General features: G+C 48.5%; 1 protein-coding gene across 1 annotated transcript in view; it reads right to left on the reverse strand.

Moving 5' to 3' along the window:
• FTCD (formimidoyltransferase cyclodeaminase) overlaps window positions 1–14450 on the reverse strand; it is a 70810-nt gene that overhangs the window by 31201 nt on the left and 25159 nt on the right. The window contains exons 2-5 of the mRNA XM_044305025.1: window positions 7696–7879; window positions 6653–6781; window positions 5341–5429; window positions 926–1105 (exon numbers count right to left, since the gene is read on the reverse strand). Coding sequence (XP_044160960.1) covers window positions 926–1105; window positions 5341–5429; window positions 6653–6781; window positions 7696–7879 — 582 coding nt within the window. The remainder of the gene's footprint in view (window positions 1–925; window positions 1106–5340; window positions 5430–6652; window positions 6782–7695; window positions 7880–14450) is intronic.

The following is a 14450-nucleotide window of genomic DNA, read 5'->3' on the forward strand; positions in this document are numbered from 1 at the left end:
CCTACTGCAGTGACCGGGCCACAGGGGCGCACGCGAGTGTGTGTGGGTGGCCGGATGGGTGCAGTAGTCCTACTCAAGGTTTCCTGAAGCTTCCTGGGCCAGAGTGCAGTGACCTGAAGAGAGCCCTGGTTCTGCGTAATGGAGGTTAAGGGGCCCTTGATGTTGCCGTTTTACGGTGCAAGGCAAAGTCCTGGCTTTCGTAACGCCAGCAGCTTGTGGTGCAAATGTAGTGTGGTATAATGATGAGACCAGTGCTGGTATAACAAATTTTATGTATTTTTATGAAGTCAGCCAGCAGTTGATCCACACTAGCACCATTTACATGAAATGCAGCCTTTGCGAACTACTCGAATCGACTGTAAAGATTGTATATGGAGGCTAGCTTCTCTCTGACTAGTCAATCTCTCCTTTTCCTGGCCTAAAAGGGATGCACTTTATCATCAGATATAAAACACAAGTATATGATATCCACAGTATCCTCAGGGGATTACAGTCACTGAACAGGGAGCTATTCTGTCCTTTGGTTATGGTGGGCAACTTGTAGCTTACAGTGTTTCCACCACATGCAGAGGATGCTGTAGGCAGATTAGCGGCCATTACCTTCTTTGCCACAATCGCTTTCTGTCGGCTAAGCCTTCTATAGAGCTTTTCCGTTCTGAAGGCTGGCACACAAGTTGCCTGTGGGCTGTAGTGGAATGGAATCTCCCTACAAAAGCTGCTCCGAGGTGTTCTATCCTCTGAAGGCAGCCATAAACTCCAGAATCTTCCTCCTAGAGAGGAAGGGTGGAGCCAGCCCCGACTAGCCTCATGGGACCTCCCTATACAACCTCATGGGATTTATAGTACATGCACATAATACATGAAATACAGTGATATTAACACTTTCAATGCTTTGCAGTGTATTTCAGGACACTGCACTACTAACCTGGTCTTTCCCACGACCACCTTCTCGAATATTAAGCGCTATACGATGAGCTAGCTCTTTAGTAGTCAGCAGATTTATATTGTATGCTATGAGAAATTTCCGGGCTCCTGTCACAGTTGCCCCCCAGCTGGGAACAAAGACTGCCTCCCCAAAATCTGGTTTCCAGTCTGGATTTTGCAACTAAAGAATAAAAAATAAAATAGTCAGTAAAGGTAGACTCTATAGCTCAGTGTTATACATTAAAGGGATTAAAGGCAGCATAAAGTAGAGACTGGCGAGTGGATTTCATTGGTCTGTAATTTAATAAGGGCAAGTGGTTGCCACGAACCAACATCACAAACATTGCAGCCCAGGCCTGGAAAAGAGTCATGGCCACCTGAGAAGAGTCCTGGTTATTCATGAATTCCTGCTCTTCCTGCCCACCTGCTGATGACTGACAGTCTTCTACCTAGTTTTCTCCCTCTCTCTCTAGGAGAGAACTGCAAATTATCAGCAGATGGGTGAGAGAGCAGGAGATATGATTAACCAGGACTCTTCTCAGGTAGATTTGACTCTTTAAGGCCTGGGCTGCAATGATTATGATGCTGGTTCTCGGCAACCACTTACTTTTTTTAGGTCATGAATGACACGCCGCTGAAATCAGCATTTCCGTCACTACTTTATGCTGCCCTCAGTGAGGTCAGCATAAAGTTGATGACAGGTTCCTTTTAAGGTTTTTCTATCTTCTTAGGTAGTCCCATACATGCGTATGGGCTATAACTCAGAGCGATGTTCAGAATGGAGAGAAACATACACTGCACTATTTATCCCCATCAGTTATATGTTAGCAATGTACATTGCCTTCACTATTATTCTCAGGGTAGGCCATCTATATATAATCCACAGGGGCCCAACACCCTGCACCCCACTGATCAGCTTTGTGTAGTGGCCCTTTAAAATGGAAGGAGCTGTGTAGTTCCGGCAACTATTTTTTAGTTACGAAGATGCTTCTGGATAGCCAATTGGAGGCGGTGCATATGAGTGACCCCCACCAATCGTTTTAATGCCCATCTTGAGGGCATCAATATAAAAGAAATGAACACCGCCTTAAAAGGGTTGTCAGAGTTCAGGGCTGAACCCAGATACAAGCTCCCCTTGACTCCATTAGGGTTCATTCACATGTCCGCTAAATGGATCCGCATCCGTTCCGCAATTTTGCGGAACAGGTGCAAACCCATTTATTTTCAATAGAACGTCCAATTCTTGTCCGCAGCCACGGACAAGAAAATGCATTTCTATTATAGTGCTAACTATGAGCAGTCCGCAAAATGCTGAACACACATGGCTGGTGTCAGCGTTTTGCGGATTCTCAATTTGCAGACCACAAAACAGTTGCAGACGTGTGAATGGACCCTTACAATGTACGAGTGGAGTTGAGCATTGGAGCATTTCCTTGCTCAGATGCTCCCCTTGCCTTAGGCCACCGGCGAGTATTCCGCGCGGATGCGATGCGCGAGTTGAACGCATTGCACCCACACTGAATCCTGACCCATTCATTTCTATGGGGCTGTGCACACGAGCAGCGATTTTCACGCAGCACTTGTGCGTTGCGCGAAATTCGCAGCATGTTCTATGGGGCCTGCGTTGCGTGAAAAACGCAGAATATAGAAGTGAATGGGGTTGCGTGAAAATTGCAAGCAAGTGCGGATGCGGTGCGATTTTCACGCACGGTTTCTAGGAGACGATCGGGATGGAGACCCGATCATTATTATTTTCCCTTAAAACATGGTTATAAAAGGGAAAATAATAGCATTCTGAATACAGAATGCATAGTACAATAGCGCTGGAGGGGTTTAAAAAAATTATAATTTAACTCACCTTAATCCACTCGATTGCGCAGCCCGGCTTCTCTTCTGTCTTCTTTTTTGCTGTGTGCAGGAAAAAAAAAAATAAAAAAAAAAACTGTGGTGACGTCACTCCGGTCATCACATGGTCCGTCACATGATCTTTTACCATGGTGATCGATCATGTGATGACCGGAGTGACGTCACCACAGGTCCTTTTCCTGCACACAGCAAAAAAGAAGACAGAAGAGAAGCCGGGCTGTGCGAGCAAGTAGATTAAGGGGAGTTAAAAAATGTTTTATTTTTTACCCCTCCAGCGCTATTTTACTATGCATTCTGTATTCAGAATGCTATTATTTTCCCTTATAACATGGTTATAAGGGAAAATAATACAATCTACAGAACACCGATCCCAAGCCCGAACTTCTGTGAAGAAGTTCAGGTACCAAACATGCCGATTTTTCTCACGCGCGTGCAAAACACATTTCAATGTTTTGCACTCGCGCGGAAAAATCGCGCATGTTCCTGCAACGCCCGTCTGAAAGAGGCCTTACACTACATTGCAAAAGGCCAAGGCCTGTTTGTTGTTAGCCAGTGACGTTTCAGGCTTCACAGCTAAATGCTAGGCAGAGACTTCACTGGTGACATCACTGCCACAAATGGGTGGTATATAATGCTGAGAAGGGTGGTATCAATAGTACCCACCTCTAAAATCGCCCAGAACAGCGCTATACACCATCCATTTGTGCCGGTGATGTCACCAGGCTCCCTGCTAGGCGGAGGTCTCCTCCTAGCATAATGATGTGAAGCCCAGGTGCCGGTTTGAAGACAGAATATTTTTTGCGGACAAACCCTTTAAATCTATGTATAAAGAATACAGTTTTCCAATAGACTTTCTACATCGATTCCACATGATTCTCACTTCCTCCGCTTTCAGACATTCAGTGGCAAGTTTCATCTTTATATGGATAAAAGTCCTGCTCATGTAGCGAAATCTCCAGAGTGGAACTGATCACAGGTACAGTATGTAACAGGGTGTCTCGTAAAAATGAGCCATGCACCTGTGCCTGCAAATTATTAAAGTGGATGGAGCGTGAATGGGAGCAGTGTAATGCCCCAGAGTGGCATTACCACTTTTGCACCCCGCTACTATCTCTAATAGGCCAATATCATGTCATCTGTGTATTTATTCCAAGTCCTTCACAATGTGCATACCTATTTCTTGTAACTGTTATTGTTCATGCTACTTACCTGGTTCACCAGAAGGTGGCAGCAAGCATGGCAGAGCTACAGTTACAGAGAATGGAACCCTTCTTTCCATTCCAACTCTCCCTCTAAAGGGGGGGGGGGGTCTTAGAGGTCAGTCTAGCTTACCCACCTACTAGGGGTTAGGTGTGCAGCAGGTGCTGCTCAAGCCAGCTAGAGCACCCTAAGCTCTGCTAGATGTGGAGGCCACAGCTTGGAGCCTCTGAAGCCAGGAGGAGTTTTCCCAGGACAAATCTAGAGTCAGACTACAGCCTCTCAACACAGCAGAGCCATAGAGCACCAGATGTAGCAGAGTTGAGTTTGTTCGCCTGCCATAGTTAATGCTAAAGCCTGCTGGGAACCAAGACAAAGCCTGAAACTGTTGGAGAAATGTTTATTCAAGTAATGCTGTTATTGAACTTTATCACAAGGTCTGGACTCAATTTATTATTCACCCCCTAATTCAACTACCCCCCCTTTTATTCCTTCATGGGCCAAAGCCTGGGGTCCAGCGTATCCATGTAGGAGCACTGTGACATGTGCACCAACCATAAGGGACATTTAGGCCACTCTACACCACTCTGGCATTCCTACACCTGGGTACCATCCACAGTATCACTAGAAGGGGCCCTGTGCCCTTGTTGCTTCATTGCAACTGGCGTCCTAAAAACAAGTACTAATCTCTCTTAAAAGGGCCCTGGGGAGAGGGCGTCCTCTGCAGCAGCATCCACTGCAGAGTAGTTCAGATCTGTGTAGTTCCAGGACCTGAGCTACTGCAGAACAGCTGGTCATGGGGGTGAAGACTGTTGAACCCCAGCTGATCACACATGAATGCCCTATCCCTGTGATGGCTAACCTCTGGCACTCCAGCTGTGGTAAAGCTACAACTCCCAAGATGTGGCTGTTCTCAGAACTCCATAGTAATGAAAGGAGCATGCTGGGAGTCGTAGTGTCACAACAGATGGAGGTTAGCCATTACTGGGCCCTATCCTGAGGCTAGACCATCAAAAGTAAAAGCTCCTGGAATACCCCTTTTAAAAAAGGTATAAAAATTTTACTGAAAATAGAGCTCAAAATTATACTGCTGGGTAATAGAGTTCAAAACATGTTCCTGTCCGTTATAGCATTACATTTCAGTGCCAAAACTAGAATACCCTTTTAACGTATTAATGGCATGCAGTCAGCTTGGTCAATCTATATCCCACCACGGCTGCATGACTGAGGCAAGAAGGAGTTTGACTGGAACAGAAGTCAAGTCTATGTGCTGCTGCCCATTCAAACTATGGGAGTGACTGGCAGCACGCATGTGCAAAATGTATTAGGTGTAACTACAGAGTCTAGTTCTACCTTAGTGGGAAGAGCTTCGTATTCTCCAGCTCGCACAGAGGGCAGAGCCCTTCGACTTTCAGTGTGTGCAGCCTCTGCATAAAGATACACTAGAGAAAAAGGAAAAAAAAAAAGGAGTAGTAGGATTGGCAGTTCAAGAAGTTAGACAACGAAAGAGGAGTAGCTGGCCGAAAACTGCTGACCCGTCCCCTTCCCTGCCCACACCATGCGCTAGTGGGAAGAAGTCGCAGACTGCTGCACAAGGGTTAATCTGTGCCTGAAATACCTATATTAAGTGTATTTCAGAATAAATGACCTGCTTAGACTTATATTTAGACCATTTTCTAAGCCATAAAACAGGTGTAGAAAAGGCTGAATGAGACGGGCCTGCCTGCTCATCCCCTTCCACACCATGCCCACTTTTATAGACCTGGCATGAGCAGGTAAAGTCAGATTGCAGTGCAGCTAACTGTTGTGCCGCAATCTGCGCCAGAAATACGCTAAATACAGGTGCATTCCTGGATAATATAGTGATCCCTAAAGACTATGGGGGACATTTATGAACACAGGTGATTTAGACGCCAGTCTTCGTCCTTCTGGCATCTACACAACCTAGGCGGACTTTGCACTTGCCTAAATCTACGCCAGCTCCCTTGCTGGTGCAGATTTAGATAATTTTCTACTCCTAAAACAGGCATAGAAATTGATACACGAGACAGGCCTCCCGGCCCACTTTTTTTTTTAGGCCTGGCGCGAGTGGCAGAAAAGGGAAAAAGTTAAATTGAGGCACAAATAACCTCTGTACCGCAATCTGCGACAGAGAGATGCCAAAAAGTGGCGTATATCTATTCGTAAATGAATCCCTACATTCTGTGATCACTCTTAAAGGGGAACTACATAAGTAACTCTTACAGGCTCATGTCCAGGGTTTCTCTGGTTTATCTCCAGCTCTTCAATTTATACCATTACCACCCTGGGACTCATGTCAACTCATCTTTTTTTGGGCTAGTGATTATCCTCAACTCCTGTTTTTTTATATGGTTCCCACCATGGCTGAAGTTTCATTATTTTCCCACCTTTTCTCTACCCCTGTATCCTACAGATTGTAGGCTCACATGGGCAGGATTCTCTTTAATGATACATCTAGTTTATAATATGAACACGCTTCAGTGCTGTACAGAGCCCTTTGTCAGATGCACGTTTTACCTGTATAAAGCTGAGGATACTGCTATACGACTAATGATGACAATAACATATCTCTGAGCATGAACCACAGGGCTTTAGAAGCATTAGCCTTGATTTCTTTGAAGACTATAAAATATGCATTTCTCACCTGGGATGTGCAGTTCATGAGACAGTTTTTCTGCAAAAGTATTCGCGCAGGAAACACATTCAGCCATGGTCACATTCCGGACAGGGATAAAGGGGCACACATCCAGAGCCCCCATGCGAGGGTGCTCCCCTGGAGATCAATGATAACACATCTGATTAAAGGGTCCAGTGTGAAATTCTACATTGAACCATGAAGTACTGCAAATCTGCGGATTTGTAGAACATGGTAACAATTTGTAAGGGCTCATGCACACAAACGTATATTTGGTCCGCATGCATCCGATCCGCATTTTTTGCAGGTCAGATGCGGATCCATTCAGTTCAATGGGACCGCAGAAGATGCAAACAGCACACTGTGTGCTGTTCACATCCGTATGCCCATTCCATCTGCAAAAATATAAGACAGGTTGTATTCTTGTCCGCATTAATGTTCAAAGATAGGACTGTTCCATTTTGGGCAAGAGGTTCTGTTCCGCAAAATGCGGAGCGCACAGCCGATACCAGTGTTTTGCAGATACACACACACGCCAATTTTCCTAATTTTAAAAGGGGAAAATATTTTACTACTCCAATCAGAATAACTCCCTGGATCAACGACCCCTCTCTAGTAGCTATAGCCTGTAATATTATTACGCTCCAGAAATACATCCAGGCCCCTCTTGAATTCCTTTATTGTACTCACCATCACCACCTCCTCAGGCAGACAGTTCCAGAGTCTCACTGCTCTTACCTTAAAGAATCCTCTTCTATGTTTGTGTAGAAACCTTCTTTCCTCTAAACCAGGGACACCCAAATGGAAACCAAATGGACCCCCATTATAGTCAAAGGGATCCACTTAGCTCTGCTCGTTTTAGTTATGTGCTGGATCCAGCGCTTCAATGGAAAGGACTAACAGATGTGAACGTAGCCTAAGATCAATGCATCACCAATACATTTCTAGGGTTAGGAAATGCAGCTTGGTGTTGCCAACTCATGACCGTGTCGCTGGCAATGTTATGGGATCACGGTTATAAGGGGCATTATGAGAGACAAAGCATTACCTACCTTTGTGTTTACTCATATCAATCATCTTAAAAGCCACACGTGCCGCATTCAGTGCCCCTTCAACCACTGCCTTAGGGGTGCCCACAAAAGTGTATACTGTTCTGTTGGTGGATGCTCCAGGGTCCACATCTAATAAACGACATCCTTCAGTTTCAGAAATAGCTGCTGCCAGAGCATCAATAACCTGAGTAACGGGGACATTGCAAGAACATATTAGATGAGGAAAGAACGCAGTGGAAGCCTACCGACTTAGAGCTCACCAGGTGTCATTGGGATGCGACCAGGGTTTTTGATGCAGTTTTGGAAGCCAACACCAGGAGTGAAGTCTCATCTGTCCTTTGTACTTTCTCTCCTTTTATGATCCACTCCTGGTTTTGGCTTCCAAAGCTGTATTAGGAAACTTGACCGTACCCTTACGCCAGTTTGACAACTGTATTTCCCAGACTGAACTCTGCTCCTCTGATGTCAACTCACAGCATCATATTGATCTATGATGCCGTGTGCTCCTTCCTGACTGCTGATCTAATGTACCGAGTGCTATAGATCAGCGGTCAGGAAGGAGCACAGCATCTGTAACATCCCGGAGTTATGTTACCAAACTCTCTTTCCCTGCTACCACATGTTAAGTGTAATTATATTGTCATTTTATGTATTTTCTAGGCCTGTTTCATGTATTATGCTGTAATTTCTATGTACACCAGCAGGTGGCAGCAGTATGTAGCAGGACCTTAGCCAGTTTAGTATTGCTAGACTGGAATAGTTCATTCCAGTTTACCTCCTCCCCACTCTGTGAGCAGAAGTGGACCGGTCCCATGTCCTGTCTCATGGGGAGGAGAAGGGCCTTCGGGGGGGGGGGGGGGGGGGAAATCATGAACTAGAGGTCAATCCAGTGTCGCCGCCGTGTCCGCGAAGGGCCTGTGCTTCTCATTTATTGATGGGAACTGTAAATTTGGAGCCAAGTGCAAATTCAAGCACGAATGCTCCGTCTGTGGGGGATCTCATGGAGCGGCGCGGTGCTTTAGGGGAAATAGACAAAAAAAAAAAAAAAGGCGGGGGGGAATAGTAATAGCAAAGGGGGAGACGTCTGTCCGTCTGGAAAGGATGGAATGATTCCTAGATAGATACCCAGATGAGGTGGTGTTTTTGTTACAGGTTCTCGACGGGTTTTAGAATTCCATTTGTTCAAAGAGATGCAGTGTTGAGAAGGAATTTGAGGTTGGCTAGGGAGCATTCCGAGGTAGTGGCAGAAAAACGTAAAAAATTTTTTAAAAAAAAGAGGTCATGTTAGGTAGGATGGCGGGTCAGTTTTTTGGATCAACCAATTGAAAATTTGCAGGGCGTCTCCACTGGGGGTGGTTCCGAAGAACGAGTTGAATACGTTTTGGGTTATTCACCACCTTTATTTCCCAAAGGGATCGTCGTCAATGATTGTATTGATCCGGCCTTGTGTTCCGTGGTCTATACCTCATTTGATGCGGCAGTTGAGTGGGTTAAGACGTTTGGGAGAGGGGTGCTGCTAGCGAAGACAGACATCGAGGCGGCGTTTAGGTTATTGCTAGTACATCGGGATTGTTTGCATCTATTAGGGTGTTTTTGGGATGGGAGATTTTTTGTGGATCAGCGTTTGCCTATGGGCTGTTCCTTGTCATGTGCATACTTTGAAGCTTTTAGCTCGTTTTTGGTGGATTTGTTGGGTTAAGAATCTATCATGACGGTGGTATTGGTTATCTGCCGTCCGACCCCTAACTCTACGCCAATACTTCCCCCCAAACCCCCCATAAACTACCTCCACCCAGACCTCCTCACTAACATGCCCCAAATGATAGACGGACACCAGGCTTGGAATAAATCGGCCACAGCAGCCGTCTTTTATTAACATATAAACATAACATATATAATAAATAACAATTCTCCCCCCCGAGAGGAGGTCCTTGAAGCCTCCAAACAACTGCAAATACCCCACCGGGTAAGCCATCTTGCCTCCAGCCGTTGCCCACCAGCTCAGAAGCACCACTGAATGGCCCCTTTTAAATCCGTCACCACTGGCAGTCCAGCCCCAACCATGGAGCCCTCCCAGCATCCTCCTCTGTGAATGTGACCAACTTCAAGGACCTCCCCCCGCCACAGCCACCGTGACACCTAAACCACCCCACCTGCCTATTACCCCCTAAGCTCCAACCCCCAAAACCCTAAACAAAGGGAGGGTGGGCGGGAGCTCGCTCTAAGATCCTCCAAAATGGCCCCTGGTCTCCCCTCAGCTAACCTATTTAACCCCTTAACCACACCCCTTACACTCAAACCCACCAATCCCCCACATTCCCAATTCCTCCTCCTATCCCCTCTAAACTCCACCTACCCACCTAACTGGGGTCTCCCTAAACCAAACCCCCGTCATGACGCCCTCCCCTAAGGCTACGCCCTCAGTCCGGACATAACTTGACGGTGGTATTGGTTATCTGCCGTCCGACCCCTAACTACGCCAATACTTCCCCCCAAACCCCCCATAAACTACCTCCACCCAGACCTCCTCACTAACATGCCCCAAATGATAGACGGACACCAGGCTTGGAATAAATCGGCCACAGCAGCCGTCTTTTATTAACATATAAACATAACATATATAATAAATAACAATTCTCCCCCCCCCCCGAGAGGAGGTCCTTGAAGCCTCCAAACAACTGCAAATACCCCACCGGGTAAGCCATCTTGCCTCCAGCCGTTGCCCACCAGCTCAGAAGCACCACTGAATGGCCCCTTTTAAATCAGTCACCACTGGGAGTCCAGCCCCAACCATGGAGCCCTCCCAGCATCCTCCTCTGTGAATGTGACCAACTTCAAGGACCTCCCCCCGCCACTGACGCGCCGACTTGACCACCTTAAGTCTGCGCGTCCCTCCACAAACGCAAGGCTATTTCAATCCCCTCCTGGATTGCCAAGCACCACATGTCCAAGCCAACCGCATTTAAATGTACACCGTCCGCCCGCCAAAACCCCCCTACACCCTTCTCCAGTTCCATATGCCTCACTGCCACCGCTCCATTCCTGGCCATGAACCTGCCCATCGCTCTATTCACCTTAATACGGGCCCTATTCACCCCCACCACAGAACGCGCATCCCTCCAAACCATCCTAGGCACAATATCTGACCATACTGTCACCATCCGCGGGAACATAGCCCATATCCGCAGCAAATCAAATTTAATCCCCTGCAGCAACTCGCGGAACGGCCGCGCCACCAGGTCATTACCGCCCACATGCAGAACTAACACCTCGGGTGCCCTATCCTGCCTCACAAACCTGTGAAACTCAGGCAACACCCCCGCCCAGACCATACCCCGCCGCCCTATCCATCTCACCACTGCCACAGACCTCGGGAGCCCCAACTGCTGACCATCCGGCCGAACCGCTGCCCGGACAGCCCCCCAAAAGACATAAGAATGCCCGAGGATCCAAACTAGGGCCGGCACTGCATCTGTAACGAAAAAGAAAAGGAAAAAAGAAAACAACAAACCCAAAGCAAACCGTAAAGACATTGCTTATACTCCAACTTCCTACCCCTCCCCGCCCCCCGGCCGCTCCCCTATAAACTGTGCAAGCGAATGTACGATCTAAACCGCATAGATTCCCACCGCCCAATCCTCTTAATAATCTCGTCTCCCAACCCCCACCTTGCTGCTTCCGTTGCCGCCCCAATTCTAAAAGAATGACTAGAGTACCCCTCAGGCCCCAAACCCAACCGAACCAAACATTTCGAAAAAACCGCCGCAAACTGAAAACGCGACAAAAAGGAATCATCCCTATGCACTAACAATGGCAACATCCCGCTCATCCTGTCACCCCAGTAGTCACGTAAACTCCTAACCGGGCACATGGCGCAATCCGGGACACCAAACACCACTCTCCGCCCCCGGCCTTCAACATCCGTCTTAGACCGACGAATAACAAACTCCAGCCTGTCTTGGAATAACTCCACGTCTGCCTTCTGTAACCCCCCAGCCTTACGTACCGACGGACTGACCAACTCCCCCACCCGTAACGCCCCAAAAAACGCAAATGAAAAGGCCAAACTGAACAACCGGACCTCTGAGTCCGAACTACACACCACTCCCAGCTGCTCCCCCAGTCTCAACAACAACCCGAAGGACACCGGTCTCCTGTTATCACCCCCCGCACCTGCCCTGCGCCACCCCTTCAGCGCCCGCATGACCAAGAATGACTTAGTCACATCTGGCCGGTGTCTACATTTAAACCCGAACGCCAAACCAGCCATGCAACTATTCATCCTTGCCACGGACCAACCTGCCTCTCTACAGTGACCCACAAACAACAGCATCGGGACCTCCAGCTCCTCCTCCCCAACCCCCAACTTACTGCACCAATCCTCCCAGTACCGCCACGATTTCCGATACAACTCCCACGTCCTAGGCGCAAGCGATGCCTGAATGAGACTTGCTACCGTTCTTCCAGTACCTCCCAAAGACAACTCGGGCATTCCCTCCCAAACTCTTCCGCGCCTGGAGCCAACTGCCGGAAACGGTCCCACTGTGAACGAGAAAGAGCGTCAGCTATGCCATTATCCACTCCAGGCACATGAACCGCCACCACCCACGCATTGATCAACAGACACTCCAATACCAACCGTTGCAACAACCGCACCACCAACACCGACGAAGCTGACAACCCATTTATCGCCTGCACCACCCCCAAGTTATCACAGTGAAACCGCACCTTCCTATCCTGAAAAATTTCCCCCCATAACACCACCGCCGCCACAATAGGAAACAGTTCTAGCAAGGCCACGTTCTTCACCCAACCTCTTTCCACCCAGCTGTCCGGCCACCGCCCCGCACACCACTGCCCCTGGCAATAGACCCCAAAACCCTCGCTCCCTGCTGCATCTGAAAACAACTCAAAATCAAACGAATTCACCACATCACCCATAAATAGAGAGCGACCGTTATAACATTCCAAAAAGGAAGCCCACACTCTCAAGTCCGCTCTCAACTCCCTCCCTAAACGCACATAGTGATGCGGTGAGACCACACCCGCGGTTGCCATAGCCAACCTCCTGCAGAACACCCTCCCCATAGGCATAATTCGGCACGCAAAATTGAGTTTACCGAGCAGCGACTGAAGCTCCCGCAACTGTAGCTTTTTCAAACGACACGCCCTCGCAACCTCCCCCTTCAAATTCCCTAACTTATCTAGGGGCAACCTACATTCCATCTTATCCGTGTCAATCACTATCCCTAAAAAACTCAATTCCGTGACCGGCCCAACCGTCTTCTCCGTGGCTAACGGTACCCCGAAAACCCCAAACAACGACTCCAAGGTTCGCAACAACAAGGCGCACACCCTGGAACCCGCCGGACCAATGCATAAAAAATCGTCCAGGTAATGAATAATAGACTCACAACCCGACTAATCCACCACCGCCCATTCCAAAAATGAACTAAACGCCTCAAAATATGCACAGGACAGGGAACAGCCCATAGGCAAACACCTATCCACAAAAAACTCCCCCCCCCAAAAACACCCCAACAAGTGTAAACAATCTGGGTGAACCGGCAGCAACCTGAACGCAGCCTCGATGTCAGTCTTTGCTAATAGCGCCCCCCTCCCCAACTTCTTAACCCACTGCACTGCCGCATCAAATGAGGTATAAACCACCGAACACAAGGCGGGGTCTATACCGTCATTGACCGACGAGCCCTTTGGAAAAGACAGATGATGAATAAGCCGAAACTTATTCATCTCCTTCTTCGGAACCACCCCCAATGGTGACACCCTTAAATTCGGCAACGGCGGGGCCGAAAAGGGGCCCGCCATCCTGCCTAGACTGACCTCCTTCCTAAGTTTCTCGGCCACCACCTCCGGATGCTCCAACGCTGACCTCAGATTTTTCCTAACCAAAACCGCTTCCCCTTGAACAAACGGGATCCGAAACCCAACTGAAAAACCTTCCCGCAATAAAACTGCCGCCTCCCTATCCGGATATCTGTCTAGGAACGGGCCCATCCTTCCCAGACGCACCGGCGTCTCCCCCTTTGCTATTGAAATCCCCCCCCCCTCTGTCTGTTACCCCTAAAGCACCGCGCCGCACCGTGTGAACCTCCGCACACCGAGCACTCGTGTTTAAATTTACACTTTGCTCCAAACTTACATGTTCCGTCATTAAATGCGAAACAAAGCCCCTTTGCTGAAGCTGCCGCAACATTGGGCTGCCCACCGCCTCCTGCCTCCCCCCGAAAGGACTGGCCCTGTCTCACCGGCGCGGTAACCTTCAACCACAAGGCTATATCCTTGTGATCCCACTTAATTTCGGGCCGCACCGCCTTCCGCTGCCGAAACTGTTCGTCGTACCGCAGCCACGCTATCCCCCCATACACCCTATACGCCTCGCCCACTGCATCCAAATAACAAAACAACGCCGAACAGCACTCCGGCGCCTTCTCCCCAATCACGCTCGCCAATATCGCGAACGCCTGCAGCCAGTTTGCAAACGTCCGCGGTATTAGGCGGTACCTACGCTTCTCCTCCTCCTCTTTCTTGCCCTCATCCCGTCTCGCCCTATCCAGGTTAAATTTGTCCAAAGGAAGCAAAGAAAAAATCTCTACATACTCCCCCCTCCAAATCTTTTCCCTCACCTCCTGTTTCAAATGCGCCCCCAATGGACCCTCAAAGCAAACATACACCTCCCCTCTTGCCCTATCGTCCATCCGCACCGTCTCGTCCTCAACCGCGCCCCCCGCCTG

Source organism: Bufo gargarizans, chromosome 8 (assembly GCF_014858855.1).
Source record: "Bufo gargarizans isolate SCDJY-AF-19 chromosome 8, ASM1485885v1, whole genome shotgun sequence".
In the NCBI taxonomy this organism is placed as follows: Eukaryota; Metazoa; Chordata; class Amphibia; order Anura; family Bufonidae; genus Bufo; species Bufo gargarizans.